Source organism: Octopus sinensis, linkage group LG11, assembly GCF_006345805.1.
Source record: "Octopus sinensis linkage group LG11, ASM634580v1, whole genome shotgun sequence".
NCBI classification, from domain to species: Eukaryota; Metazoa; Mollusca; class Cephalopoda; order Octopoda; family Octopodidae; genus Octopus; species Octopus sinensis.
In genome coordinates this window covers 62,091,806-62,106,775 of record NC_043007.1, presented here as the reverse complement: position 1 = coordinate 62,106,775, position 14,970 = coordinate 62,091,806, and the positions used below count along the sequence as shown (strand labels likewise).

At 36.4% G+C, this 14,970-nt stretch overlaps 1 protein-coding gene across 2 annotated transcripts in view; it reads left to right on the top strand.

Annotated features, from left to right (window-relative positions):
* The first annotated feature begins 368 nt into the window (after positions 1 to 368).
* Positions 369 to 14,970, top strand: part of LOC115217284 (lysosomal cobalamin transporter ABCD4-like) — an 83,994-nt gene continuing 69,392 nt past the window's right edge. The window contains exon 1 of one of the 2 annotated variants that reach the window (XM_029786925.2): positions 369 to 615. In XM_029786925.2, the coding sequence (XP_029642785.1) occupies positions 587 to 615 (29 nt within the window). In that variant the 5' untranslated portion in view covers positions 369 to 586. The remainder of the gene's footprint in view (positions 616 to 14,970) is intronic. The other variant, XM_029786926.2, reaches the window with a different exon arrangement.

Sequence of the window (14,970 nt, the reverse complement as noted above, 5' to 3'; positions counted from 1 at the left end):
TTTCACAAAGTTAAATCTAAACAGAAAAGACCTCCACCCGTCAAAAAGAAAGTGTCGTTAAGCTGATGAAAAGATATTTCCCTGACATCTAGCAGTTATTTCTAGCATTTTCTGGTGAGGGCTTGATACTTTTTCGTCTGCTCTGAAGAGTCTACGCATGCGCATATGTAGATCCCCCAACACGTTGGAAAGCGGGAAAGGGTAGGGAGAATCGACATGGGGTGTTTTGTTAGAAAATTTGAAATTAAAAACATTTTTTTAATCCAGATTCACAATCTTCGTATTTTTTGTAAAAAAAAAAAAAAAGTGTAGGGAAGGGGAAAATTAAAAAAAAAAAGCGTGTTTTATCAAAACCTGGGTGTTTTGTTTTTTTAATATTTTGGTTTAAGGTGTTTCCCATTGCACGTCGTCTTATTTGAGAGAGTACCTCGGCTAATCTGAAAATATGTAATGCGGTGCATTTAAATACTGATAGGTAGTTGCTTCGACACTATTGTTTCTGCTCCATCGCCACCCTTTTAAATCTCTCGGCAGAGGTCGATTGTTAGCCCATTCCCATGTTTCTCATTTTGCGTCTCTTTACGAAATGGATCATATTCAGAACAATACACAAAAGTAAGTTTAATGCTGCTTATTTCCCGCGCTATTTTATGTTTATATACACATATTCGAGTAATCTTTCGGCTTAATTCATTTCATTGTTATTCTTTGTTAAACTCTTTAATGCACATATTTCAATGAGTTGTTCACTTTACCGTCGCTATGTTTTCATATGTATCTCTGAAACTCTATACTAATAAATATTTTTTTTGACAATTTACTTGTGTAGTGGATATACTAAATATTATTTGGAAGGAAATATTTACCCCCGTTTAAACGTGGATGTTCTGTTAAAACAAACTACACAGCGGTATATTAGCTTGTAATACAAAATGCATATGGAACAAAATATTATCTAAGATACCACGCTCTATCATTATTTGATATGCATGCTTTATTACTGTTGTTTTGGCTGTTATTCGAGCGGTTTCTTAAATCTCGTCCAGCAAGTCTGGAGGTTCGTATAGTTTTCGCTATCCATAGAAAAAGTCCAAAACGTCTGCCTTAATTTCCAGATGTAATATATATTAATGTCATATTTACCGATCACCTTTTTTTTTTTTTGTTAAAAATTCGGCGAAGTTAATGAATACGTACACCACCCGTTTTCGGCGTAACAAAAACCTAACCCTAACCTTAAACACCGGGTGTACGTACTACACGTTTGTGTGTGTTTTTAATGACACAATGTACACATTCTTATATTTATATGAAAAAGACAACAAAAAACAAAAAGAAAACAAACAATCGTGTATCCCTTACTTCAAGGACATAATTATGGTATCGAGTCAGTCTACAGACTAAGTTTACAAGGAATCTTTGGTGGAGGTAAAGAATATGCACACCACCCGTTTTCGGCGTAGCCCTAACTTAGCCTTAACCTCCGAAGACAGTGGTGTGAGTATTCTTTACTTTCGTTCTCAATTTGGAATAAAACGAGTGGAAAACGTGGAACAACATGCATTTCTGAGTGGGAAGAAAAATGTAGTTATATAAGTTAAAACATTAAATATTTAATGCAAAATAATGTTTTCTAATTTAAGTGCAAGACCAGCCAGTTTTTAAAAGTGGGTTGGGGCGAAGAGTCAGTCGATGTTATTAACACTTGTTCCGCACTTCGATTGATATTTTATTTTATTTTATCGATTCCAAATTGATGTACGGCAAACTGACCCTAATAGTCCTATTATATAATGTTTTATGATTTAGCTTTTCGTTTGAAAATACTTGCAATTTTTTTCTTTTTTACCGAAGAGGTTTTTCCCATCGTTTTTAAGTATGTAGTGTAAAAAAATTGGCCAAAATCGGTCCTGGGAATCGTGGGTAGTGAAAAAAATCATTACTTTTCACAATTTTTCATAAAAAGTTACCCCCTTCCCATCCTCTCCAAGGCTGTGGGGTGGGGGGAACTATGGAAAGAACTCCGTCAAAACAGAAAATCCAACGTATGTGGACGCCCGTATCAGAAACTCTGCCCACATGCAACTAGATGGTCACCCTTGTATGGGAGACTGAGGTCGCCCTCCCCCACCAACTTTGTTACTTCATAACTTTCAGAAAAATGGATATTTTTTAATGAAATCTTCTACAAATACCTTTCAGATTGGTTAGATTTATAAGAATTTAATGTGACAATCAGAAAAGCTGGTGGGTGCAAACACTTACATACTGATACACATCACAATTTTTTCCAAAATTGTCGAAACAGTAGAGTGTTATAACTTCAGTTCATGTGTGATCTCATTCACTTTCTTTCTTCCTTCGTACTGTCGAATCATCATCATTTTTGTGTTGAGGTCGCTTACAACCTATCTCACTGACGGCCAATCGACTTTATGATGATTGGTGCGCCAGCTCCTGGCAGCAATAATAAATAGTCCAGTTGAAATCTAATGGGTTTAATACCCATCCCTCCATCATTCTTCTAACCGTAGCACTATTTACTCATCATCATCATCATTTAACGTCCACATTCCATGCTAGCATGGGTTGGACGATTTGACTGAAAATTTCCTAGAAATTAATCTGTCTACAGATGATATCAGCTAACAAACGCTTACTCTTGGTTTGGTTATCAATCGCCACTGTGGTTATCCCAAGTGTTGCATTAATATCCTGTCGTGGAGACATTGAGGCAACCTCATTTGTTTATAAGACAACTGCTTGAGACACCTAAGCTTTTGACTAACTCCAGGCTTGATAGAGTGTGACTCTTCTGGTGACTCTGTGTGTCTTGTCTTTGATATTTAAAAAAAAAAATATCCCCTAGAATGTCTACAAAGAGGAAATTGTCTTCATTTGCTCCTCAAACTGCCAAGAAGCAAATGAAGGCCAGCGACCTCAACACAGAAATGATGATGATTCGACAGTTCGAAGGAAGAAAGAAAGTGAATGAAATCACACATGAACTGAAGTTATAACACTCTACTGTTTCGACAATTTTGAAGGATAAAGAAAGGATTTGTGAAGCTGTGAAAGGTTCAACACCCGTGCGATCTACAGTTATAGCAAAGCAGCAGACTGGGCTCATTCATGAAATGGAAAAATTGCTACAAATTTGGATTGAAGATCAGATCCAAAAATGGAAACCATTAAGTCTTTTTACTGTGCAGTTGAAGGCCAATAATCTATTTCAGACTCTAAAGGAGCGTTCTGGAAAAGAATACAGTCAAGAATTTTTAGCAAGTACTGACTGGTTCGAAAAATTTAAAGAAAGATTCCTACTTTATTATGTTTGAGTGACTGGAGAAATGGTGAGTGCAGATGAGGAAGCAGTTGGTAAGTTTATTAGCTATTTGAACAAAATAATCATGGATGAAGGCTATCTAGCAGAGCAGATTTTTAACATGGATAATACAGGAGTGTTTTGGAAATATACCAGCACGCGCTTACATCAACAAGGAAGCCAAATGCATGCCTGGATTTAAAGCATTTAATGACAAGCTGACTCTACTGCTTGGTGGGAACATTGCAGGGTTTAAGCTGAAACCTTTCTTAATTTACCACTCAGAAAATACGCGTGCATTGAAGAATGTAGATAAGCTCACATTACTTGTCTACTTTTGTTTTTAGCCTAAAGCTTGGATGACACGAAGACTACTTGAAAATTGGTTTCTGAATTGTTTTATTCCTCTAGTTTGTGGATATTGTTTGGCGAGAGGAATTCCTTTCAAGATTTTATTGCTTCTGGATAATGCACCTGGACATCCATCTCATCTATTGGATCTTTGTCCCAATGTGAAAGTGGTGTCTGGAAAATGCTTTGTTGACACTGCTGATGGATTTAATAGTGAACATGAACTAGAAATGGGAAAGACTGGCTAAAGACCTTTCTCTAGAGTATGAAGTGGAAGATATTGAAGATTTGCTAGACCAAAAATCTGAAGAACTTACAAATGAAGAGCTTATTGAATTAGAAAAAGAATGCATGGAGGAAGAAAAGAAGGAAGTGGAGAAAGACGAGGAGGTGCCAGAAAGGAGTTTCACTACAAAAGAATTATCAGAAGGTTTATTTCAACTGAATAAACTTCTTGCACACTTTGAAGTAATGGACCCAAACATTGAACTATTTGCAAGGATTGAATGGATGGCACATGATGTGTTTTGTCCATATTGTGAAATTTATGAATAGAAAAAGAAATAAGACAAATCTCACCATGTTTATCAAGCTATCAACTCCAGCTACAACTGTTGCCTCAGCATACGATATTGAAGATCCACAGCCAACTCCAGTCTAGTGGAGGCACATGGCCTAGTGGTTAGAGTAGTGGACTCGTGGTCGAGGGATCGCGGGTTCAAATCTCAGACCAGGTGATGTGTGTGTTTATGAGCAAAACACCTAAGCTCCACGCGGCTCCAGCAGAAGGTAATGGGGAACTTCTGCTGATTCTTTCGCCACAACTTTCTCTCGCTCTTTCCTCCTGCATCTTGCATCTCACCTGCAACGGACCAGCATCCCTTCCAGGTGGAGAACCTATACACCAAGGAAACTGGGAAACTGGCCCTTATGAGCCAGGCATGACTCGAGAAGGAACAAACAAGCTCCAGTCTACAACAAATTTTTATGCAAGTTTTGCAACTGTTTCTTAACACTACATTGTGTATTTCTTGTGTTTGCATTCCTTGGTACTTTTCTAAGTACAAATAATACTGTTGTAGTATAATACAGAATGCTGTGTGTGACTTTTACCTGAGAATATACCTTAAGAATGTAAAAATCTAAAACAAAGCTATGCAGGCCTTATAGGCTGACTTATGAGCAATCAGTTGGAATTAATTGTAGTCATAAGTTGATGATGACCTATATATACGTGATGTGTGTCATTATGTATGTGACATGCCTACCATTTTCTAAACATTTTAAAAATTGTAATGTACAACATCTGAATGGTATTTGCAGAAAATTGCATTAAAAAATATTTATTTTTCTGAAAGTTATGAGAAAACAAAGTGAGGCTGGGGAGGGACACATTTCTAGGCAAGCATGGTGTCCTTACTCTTCTTGGTTGAATTCAAAAGTGAGTTTCTAACATATTTGGTCCTGGTGAGCTAGCTTAATCATTAGTGCACTGGTAAAAGTGCTTTGCAGAATTTACAGTTCTTTTTGTTCTGGGTTCAAATCTTGTCCGGGTCATCTTTTGTCTTTCATCCCTCTGGGTTCAATAAAATAAACTAACCATCAAGTACTGGGCTGATGGTGTTGATTAACCCTGTCCCTCAAAATTGCTGATTATATGCTTAAATTAGAAACCAATGATATATGTGTGTGTGTTTGATAAGAAGCTCCGTTCCCAACTATATGGCTTCAGGTTCAATCCCACTGCATGGTACCTTGGGAAAGTATCTTCTACTATAGCCTTGGGCTGACCAAAGTCTTGTAAATAGACTTAGTAGATAGAAACTGTTGTAACGTCCACTCTGGTATAGCAGTGTAGTTAGTTAGATAAGTAAGACACAACTATGTATGACCAACTTTGCCGACTTCTCGACAACTCGACTTCCTACATTACAGTATTTGTAATGACAAGCACATACCACTCGACATGTGGGTGGGGTGTTCCATTATTATTATTATCCCCATAACATCTCCCCTTTTAAGATTTATTATTTCTCAGGGAGGGTAATTTTATTTCTTTTTATTAACAATAATTTTTACATCACCCCACCTCTCTTTTTTGAGTTTTTTTCTTTTTTATATACAGTTGCAAATTTAATGTTTTTCATTTGGCATCCACTTCCAGGAACTCTGTACATTTTCTGTTGTTTGTGTGTCTGGATTCCATTATTTTTAGTGGCATTGGTAATTGAAAATTACCAAGTATAGCATTTTCCTATGTGTTTGGTAATCATGCTGTCTTTCCAACTTTGTTTTCCATTCTTATATGCCCTAACAAATACATTTTCATCAATTTTGAAACATTTTGCTGTATTATCCATTACTCTTTTACTTGTTTCAGTCATTTGACTGTGGCCATGCTGGAGCACCGCCTTTAGTCAAGCAAATCGACCCCTGGACTTTGTAAGCCTAGTACTTATTCTATCGGTCTCTTTTGCCGAACCGTCAAGTTATGGTGACGTAAACACACCAGCATTGGTTGTCAAGCAATGTTGAGAGGACAAACACAGACACACAAACATATACACATATATACAATGGGCTTCTTTTAGTCTCAGTCTACCAAATCCACTCACAAGGCTTTGGTCACCCCTAGGCTATAGTAGAAGACACTTCCCCAAGGTGCCACGCAATGAGACTGAACCCAGAACTATGTGGTTGGTAAACAAGCTACTTACCACGCAGCCACTCCTGCGCCATTGCAACTTTTCTTTTCTTACTTAGTAGCAATTTGTTGAAGACTGATTTTATTTTCCTCGCAAACATCAGCTCTGCTGGTGTGTTTGGATTTGTCGTCACTCGGTATACGTAACTCTTAGGAATTGTTGTAGAGCTACCTCATCCATGACTTACTTATTCGACTTTCTTCGGGCTCTCTTGAATGTATCAATAAAGCATTGTGCTTGTCTGTTAGATCTGGGATGGTGTGGCACAGTAGTTACATGTTCTACAGTGAACATTTTACAAAACTTTTTTAAACTCAGAAGACACAAATTGCATTCCATTATCAGACACTATAGTGTTTGGGATGCCAAATCTCGCAAACAGCTCATGTAGAAAGTTTGTTGTAGTTGAGGAGGTTGGCTTTTTACACTTAAAAATTTCTGGTCATTTAGAGAAACTATCTACTACCACTAAGTAGTATGAACTGTTTAAGGGATCAGTGAAATCAGTGTGTAGTCTCAACCATGGAACATTCACTTTTGGCCAAGTTTCACTTTTTATCGTTGGTAATTTTGCTGCTAGAGTACATCCTCTGCAGCCTTTCACTAAATTTTCAATTTCTCCATCCATTTTTGGCCAGTACACATAGCTATGCATTAAAGCTTTCATCCTTGAAATACCAGGATGTCCAACATGGAATTCCCTCAACATTCTCTTTTGTAGTGTTTCAGGTATTATTACTCTCTGTGCATATATCAGCACACTATCACAAATTGAGTATCGGTTCATGTCTTGATTTCGTTTTGCACCAATCCTGTTCCCATTTACTTTTCTTGTCTACAGTATTCTTTTCATTTCTGTTATGAATTTGTCCTTTTCTGCATTTCATGTTATGTCTTCTAGGTTCATTGATAATTCATGTACCACATTCCACATTACATTTTTAAATTCTTCTTTTGATCTTAATGATGCAATTACCACATCTTCAAATGGCTTGCAGTGTTTTGCTATCAGTCTGGTCAAACCGTCCACATACCCTAGTTCATTTGACAATAAATATTCTATTTTGAAATCATAATTTAATAACATAGTGCCGCATTGCTGTAGGTTGTTTTCTGTGTGTTGGTATTCATTTTTTATAATTGAATATTGACAGTAGTGGACTATGATCTGTTTGATGACAGAAACTTCTTCCATGAATAAATCTATGGAATTTTTTTTACACCTAATATAATTTCTAGTGCTTCCTTTTCTATTTGGCTGTAGTTCTTTTCTGCTGGTAATAACAACTGAGACACATGGGCTGTAGCCTTTTTACTCCCATCATCATATTTGTGCAAAAGCACTGCTGCTGCACCATAATCACTCGCATCTGTAGCCAATATAATATCCAGCTTTGGATCAAGATGTGTTAACAATAAGTTTGATGTTAAAATATTTTTTAATGCGTCAAATTCCTTCTGGCACTTATCAGTCCAGCACCATTGTGCATTTTTCTGGAACAAATTATTTAACGGGGCCCTTACATTGTGTATATTGGGAATATAAATTTGGTTATTTACTAATCCCAAAAATGCTTGTTTTATAGTCACATTATTTGGCGTGGGTATATTTTTTATCATAGCTGCTTTTGATGGATCTAGCTTCCATCTGTTTTTATCTATTGTCTGGCCTTAGTAGTTAACTGTTTTCAGAAAGACTCGCATTTTTCTTCACTTAGCTTAAAGCTGTATTCTCTTATCTTTTCGAATACGTTTATTATATGTTCTACATCTTTGTATGATTCACTTTTTATTAGGATATCGTCTAAATAGTTGATAGCAAAATATCAGTCCGCCAGCATTGTACCTATTACTTGTTGAAATGTGGAAGGAGCCACTTTTACACTGAAGGGAGGCCACTTAAATTTAAATAAGTTACGATGTATGTTAATGGCTAATAAGCTTTCTTCTACTTGGATTTTTAAGTATGCCTTCGAGAGGTCTAATTTTGAGAAGAATTTCCTTCCATTCAATTTTGTGAACACTTCCTCAGTACTCAGCAATGGGTAGTTATGTGAGCTTAAGCAATCATTTAAACCTGTTGAAAAATCTGCACAAACTCATTACTTATTATTTTTCCTTTTTACATAGGACATAGGTGTTGCCCAAGCTGAGTGGTCCATCTTCTCGATTATTTATAGGCTTTCAAGTCTTTCAAGTTCTTTATTTACCTGTTCTTGTGCTGCGAATGGTACATTACATAAGGCGGCGAGCTGGCAGAAACGTTAGCACGCCGGGCGAAATGCGTAGCCGTATTTCGTCTGTCGTTACGTTCTGAGTTCAAATTCCGCCGAGGTCGACTTTGCCTTTCATCCTTTCGGGGTCGATAAATTAAGTACCAGTTACGCACTGGGATCGATGTAATCGATTTAATACCTATGTCTGTCCTTGTTTGTCCCCTCTGTCTTTAGCCCCTTGTGGGTAATAAAGAAATAGGTACATTACATTTTGGCTTAAATACAGGGGTTGCACTTTGTTTTACTACAATTTTTGCCTTCATTTTCATGCAGCAACCCAGTTCATCCAAGAAGACATCTGGGAATGAATGTTTTATTTTTTGTTCCAATCCCTCAGCCGCATTTGAACCTTCAACTGAACTGACTGTATTCCCACACAAAACACTTATAGGTGTATTCCACAATTTGAACAATTCCATCCACTCTGTATTGAACAAAGTTACTGAACTTTTGAACACATCTACTTTTGCCGTTTTCATTTGGTCATGAAATGTCACATTACATGCAAATTCACCTACAAAATATAATTTTTTACCCGTAATACCGTGTGTAACACTTTTATAGATTTACTTAATTTTGGCTTACCGAAATACGTTCAAGTCTCTTCATCCATAATGGTAATATCACTTCCTATGTCTAACTGCATTTTTATTCTTATATTTTCCATTTTCACATTTACGAATGTCCCCTTTGCCACATTGTCATTTTCTTTTGATGACACCTTGTTTACTCTTTTTCCTTTGTTCCAACGTTTTATCAACTTGGTTTTACAGTGCAATTTTACCTGCCCAATTTTTCCACAACAGAAACATTCCACTTTCTTAAATGGGCATTTTTTTTTCCAGGCATAGACCTCCACATGTAAAACATGGGTTTATTTCCTGACTTTTATCCTGTTTGTACTGTATTTTAGTACACACTTGATTTCTATTCTGCCTGTTTTGTATTTTCCAACGCATTTGTTTCACTTGGGAGCAATCTTTATGTTCAATTTTCTCTGTTGTGCCTTAGATTTACTATTCTTTCACACTCTTCTGACACTTGTTGTAAGGTTGTAAGGTTACATCTTGGTTTTGTTCCAGCTTTGCGAGAATTCTTGTTCTTATTTCTGTGTCTTTTTCTGCAATTAATCCCTGAGTAAATATCAGGCACTTGAACATGTCGGGCATTAACTTGTTCTGTTTGAACTTTTCGCCTTCTCTGTTAAAGCTACCAGCATATGTGATACAGTCCTCCTTGTTCTTTTCTAGGTTCAAACATTTCCAGTATGTATTGAACAATGAGTTTTTCTCACTAAAAATTTTACACAATATGTCTATTGTATTTCTAAAGTTAATGTCAGAAGGTTTTTTCAGGAGTATGTAATTGCTGTAACACTCATGTTCTCCTGCTGCCAGTTTTCTTAGGATTAGATGTGTTTCACATTGTCATCCCAATCATTGCCCTCTTTATTGAAGATCTGTTCATATCTTCTATAGTACATCTTAAAGGTAACTCTTTCATCTGGTTCATACTTAAATTCCATTATTGAGTTTGCAACATAATTTGGCGAGAACATCTTTTCAGCATTTTTGGACAACTTACTCTTTTAATCTTTTCAGTCATTTGACTGCAGCCATGCTGGAGCACTGCCTTTGTTTTTTAGTTGAGCAAATTGATCCCTGGATTTATTCTTTGTAAGCCTAGTACTTATTCTATCGGTCTCTTTTGCCGAACTGCTAAGTTACAGGGATGTAAACACACCAGTATTTGATGTCAAGCGATGTTGGAGGGACACACACTGACACACAAACATATACACACACATACATATATATATATATACATACATATATACGACGGGCTTCTTTCAGTTTCCATCTACCAAACCCACTCACAAGGCTTTGGTCATCCTGAGGTTATAGTAGAAGACACTTGCCTAAGGTGCCATGCAGTGGGACTGAACCCGGAACCATGTAGTTGGTAAGCAAGCTACTTACCATACAGCCACTTCTGCACCTATGTACTATTCATTAATTACAGTATTTGTTGCTGTAATTGTAATTGCTGTTGTTGTTGCTGTTTTGAATACATTTTCGCCTGACCATGCAGAAAATCCCTTAAGTGAATTCAAATATGAACCTGAAGAAGGAGTAACCTTTGAGGCTTACTTTCGAAGATTTGAACAAATTTTTAAAAAAGAATATCAGGATTGGACGGATGAAATGTAAACACATCTAGTTTCAAAAAAACTAGCGACAGCAGAGCATGAGAAGTATAGTGACTTCATATTTCCCAAAAAAGTGTCTCACATAAATTTCATCGACATGGTTGTAATTTTGTGCAAAATGTTTAGTGAAAAGAACTCGATGTTTAATACCAGATGGAAATGATTAAACATAGAAAAGAGCAAAGATAAAAACTTCACTACTTACACTGGCAGAGTCGGCAAAGAATGTGAGAGATTTAGGCTGGATATGCTTACTCCAGATTCTTTCAAGTGTTTGATTTTTGCACAAGGATTAACAGATAAAAGAGATGCAGAAATCCGAATGAAAATTCTAGCAAAACTGGAAATGAACCAAGATTTGACATTGTAGAAACTGTTGGAAGAGTGTGACATGATATTAAAATTAAGGCATGATATGGAAGAAATTCAATGGAAAGAGTGATTTCACATAAGACCATTGCAAAAAAGTCGGAAGACAAATAGTGTTGCAGGAAGTGACTGCATACCCGGATCAAATTATTCTCATTCATTACCATGGGTATCTTGGTATGGCCCATTCAGAGTCACCTGTCATTTTTTCTATTTACCTTCTGGTCTTGGCTGGTAGTTTCTTGGGTTGTCTGTTTGACATGTCTACTTGGAGATTGCCAAAGAGTGCCAATATTTCTATTTTCATTTTGTTATAAAAGAATATCCCTAATTACCTTATGTACCACACATTTGATTATGCACAGTGGGTCCAGAGCTGGACTTTTCAAAAAATTGAAGGTTTCCCAATTAAAATATGTTTTGGTGCAATTTCTGAAAACTAAAATGCTCAAATTTAAGAAATTTTATGTAATTTTAAAGTTGTAAATGCAAATAAAGAGTATGTGAACAGCATATGGCCTGGAAATTTTATTTTGAGAACAAATAAATGATTTTTGTCATCTAAGGAACGAAAAGGGGCTAAAGTGTAAATTTTATTTAAATTCTAGTGATTTTGTTTTTGCAACTCTAGAAATATCGAAGATTTTTGTTGATGTTTGGGAATTTTTACTCCTAAAATCCAGAGAACTGTTTCTGGAGGGAAACACAATCTTTCAGGATGATAATGCACCAATTCACACAGCTAAAGTTGTTACTGAATGGCACAAAGAACATTCTAGTGAAGTCGAACATCTTGTTTGGCCACCACAGTCCCCAGATCTCAATATTATTGAACATTTATGGTGCATTTTAGAAAAACAAGTAAGGAGTTGATATCCTCCACTATCATCACTACAAGAACTGGATACTGCTTTAGTTGAAGAATGCACAAAAATTCCTTTGGAAACAATTCAAACTTTGTACGAGTCCATACTTCATAGAATTCAAGCTGTAATTACTGCCAAATGCAGTTCTACCCCATATTAACATAAATTTGTTTGAAATTTTAAGGTGTTTCCATTATTTTGTTCAACCCCTGTGTATATATGTATATATATATATATATATATATTACATACATAATATATAATATATTGTGAAATATCAGGAAATTAATGTCAGAAAAATTCTTCAGAAAGATATTTTAGTGATATCAAAATAAGGTGATACTTACAGATTGATAGATAAATTAATTAGAATTATTTGAGTATATGCACATTTACATGACATAAATTATACATTAAATGAATGTTGAATAGGTATTCTTAGAATTAGAACCCGTGCACATCTATTCTATAATAAATGGACATTTACAGTTGCATTAAATTTTAAAATCTAAAAATTAATTTGGCATCTTCCAGTTATACAAATAAAAATATAAAAGAAATACTTTGACCATTTTATAATTTTGCATACATTTTATATTATCTACATCTATGAACTATATTTTGAAATGCAGGACAATATACCAGATATTATACAAAATTGATATACGTTGTTAGTATTGGTTGTATTAGTGGTTGTTTAGATTAATTTGGTTATTGGTATAGTAATTTTGTTTGTTATTCTTGTTGAACTGTAATATTTGAAACTATGTTCTGTGTGTGACAGATGTAGAGAACTGTTGTTCCCCTCCATGAAGGGGGTGGGGAATATCTCTTTGTGTTTTTCACAAAAATTTGTTTGTTAAAAATGAACAACTGTGTTACTGAAAATATTTCTTTGTCATCCAAAGAAAAAACTGTGCCTAAAGAGAATTCCTTGTTTTCTCAAGAAAAAACTGTTATTGAAAAATTGAATTCTCCAGAAAAGAATAATTCCTCTGCAGAGGATATGAATGAGACTGAAATCCTAAGCCAACAGCAGATCAAATAGTGAAAAAGTTCAACTTTGCCGCTGTGGCAGGTGTTAAAATAGAAAGATTAAATATCGAACCAAGGGTGTTGTTGCAACACAAGAACATGTTTGCAAGGGAGGGTTTTGATGCAAAGGTCACCCTCCCAAATGATTTAATAGAACAAACGGCAAAGAAAATTATTTTTAAAACAATGGTAACAAAAGAAAAAAGAATTGACAAGGTTTTGAAAGAACAAACTGAAAAATCTTTGTAGCCAATTTGGCAGAATGTAGAATACCTAACGTGAGGTAGATATGTGACAATGATAGTATATTTTAAAGATGAAGAGAAGGCAATGCAACATTCAATACATACACTAAAAACTAATGAAATAGTGCTCCTACCAACACACTTGGGTAGGTGAACTTCTAAAGTGATAATTGACGAGATCCCACCGGAAGTGGATATCACTTGGCTCTGCTCAACCCTACTAATGGGGCTGGAAGATAATATCAAAGTCCTAGTGGTGATGAGAATTCAGCAGCAAAACTGGCAGGGCCAGGGACTAGAGGTCCTCATCCAGGTGGCCTTCCAGTCCCTGGAAGATATAGTCGAGAACATTCATCTTGGAGAGGAAACCACCTTGCGGGTGATGGTGGAGGGGAGAAGACCCTGATGCTACAAGTATGGCGAGAAGGGCCACATTCGAGCGAACTGCCCTACCTGCAAGGCAGAGGAAGCCCAAAGAGAGGAAACAAATGAATAGAAGATGGAACAACAAAACCAAAAGACTGCCAGCAGGCCCCCAGCACTGAGAATACTCAACAAGCTGGGAACGAAGATGGCTGGTCGGTCGTAAGAGTGTAAAAGATATCTGAAAGAAAAAATCTCAATCTCACCTCATCCACTCCTAGCACAAACAAGAAAAAAACCCCCGCCACAAGCACACACACGAAAAAAATCACCTCTCCTCACCACTACTCCCCACAAAAGTCAACAATATCTTCTCCAGATTCCTTCCCATCCAACCCCAGATATCATATGATATCCCCCCTGTCACTGAGACACCCCTACTTCCCCTTACCTCCAGCGCTGACTTCCCCCCATCACAGCCCTCACCCCTTACCCCTACATATACCTACGAAGTTCTTCCCCACCTGGCTTATTCCACAGACTTTTCTCCTACTGACTACTACTTTTTCAAGCACCTTGATGGTTTCCTGCATCATATCCAGCTATAAAGAATAGCATGTAAATACTGAGTTGAAAAGCCCTTTTAGATAGAAAAGTCAAAGGATGCCCATGGGACTTGAACTCACATTCTTCATAGACATGACAGGCATTCTCTCTGGTAAGAATGAATTTTCTAAGATGGATAGAGAAATTTGAAGGATTGCTTTTGTCCAGTGGTAGGATGCCTGTCATGTCTACGAGAGGTGTGGGTTTGAGTCCTATGGTCAGCTGTCAACATTTTCTAGCCAAAAAGATATTTTTTCAACCCACTATTTACATGCTATTCTTTATAGCTGTATGTGATGTGCTTCAAGAAGCATTATTCCAAAATAGAATTATTTCATGTTCTCTCAATTTATGAAATTCTTATAATGTCAACAATATATCTCATCAAAATTATCATCGTCATTTAACATTTGTTTTCCATGCTGGCATGGGTTGGATAGTTTGACAGAAGCTGGCTAGGCAGAACACTGCACCAGGCTTCACTGTCTGTTTTGGCAGGGGTTTTATAGTTGGATGTCCTTCCTAACACCAACCACCTCACAAAATGGGCTGAGTGCTTTTTACATGGCACCAGCACTGATGAGCCCTGTTTTGGCATGTTTTTTTTACAGCTGAATTTC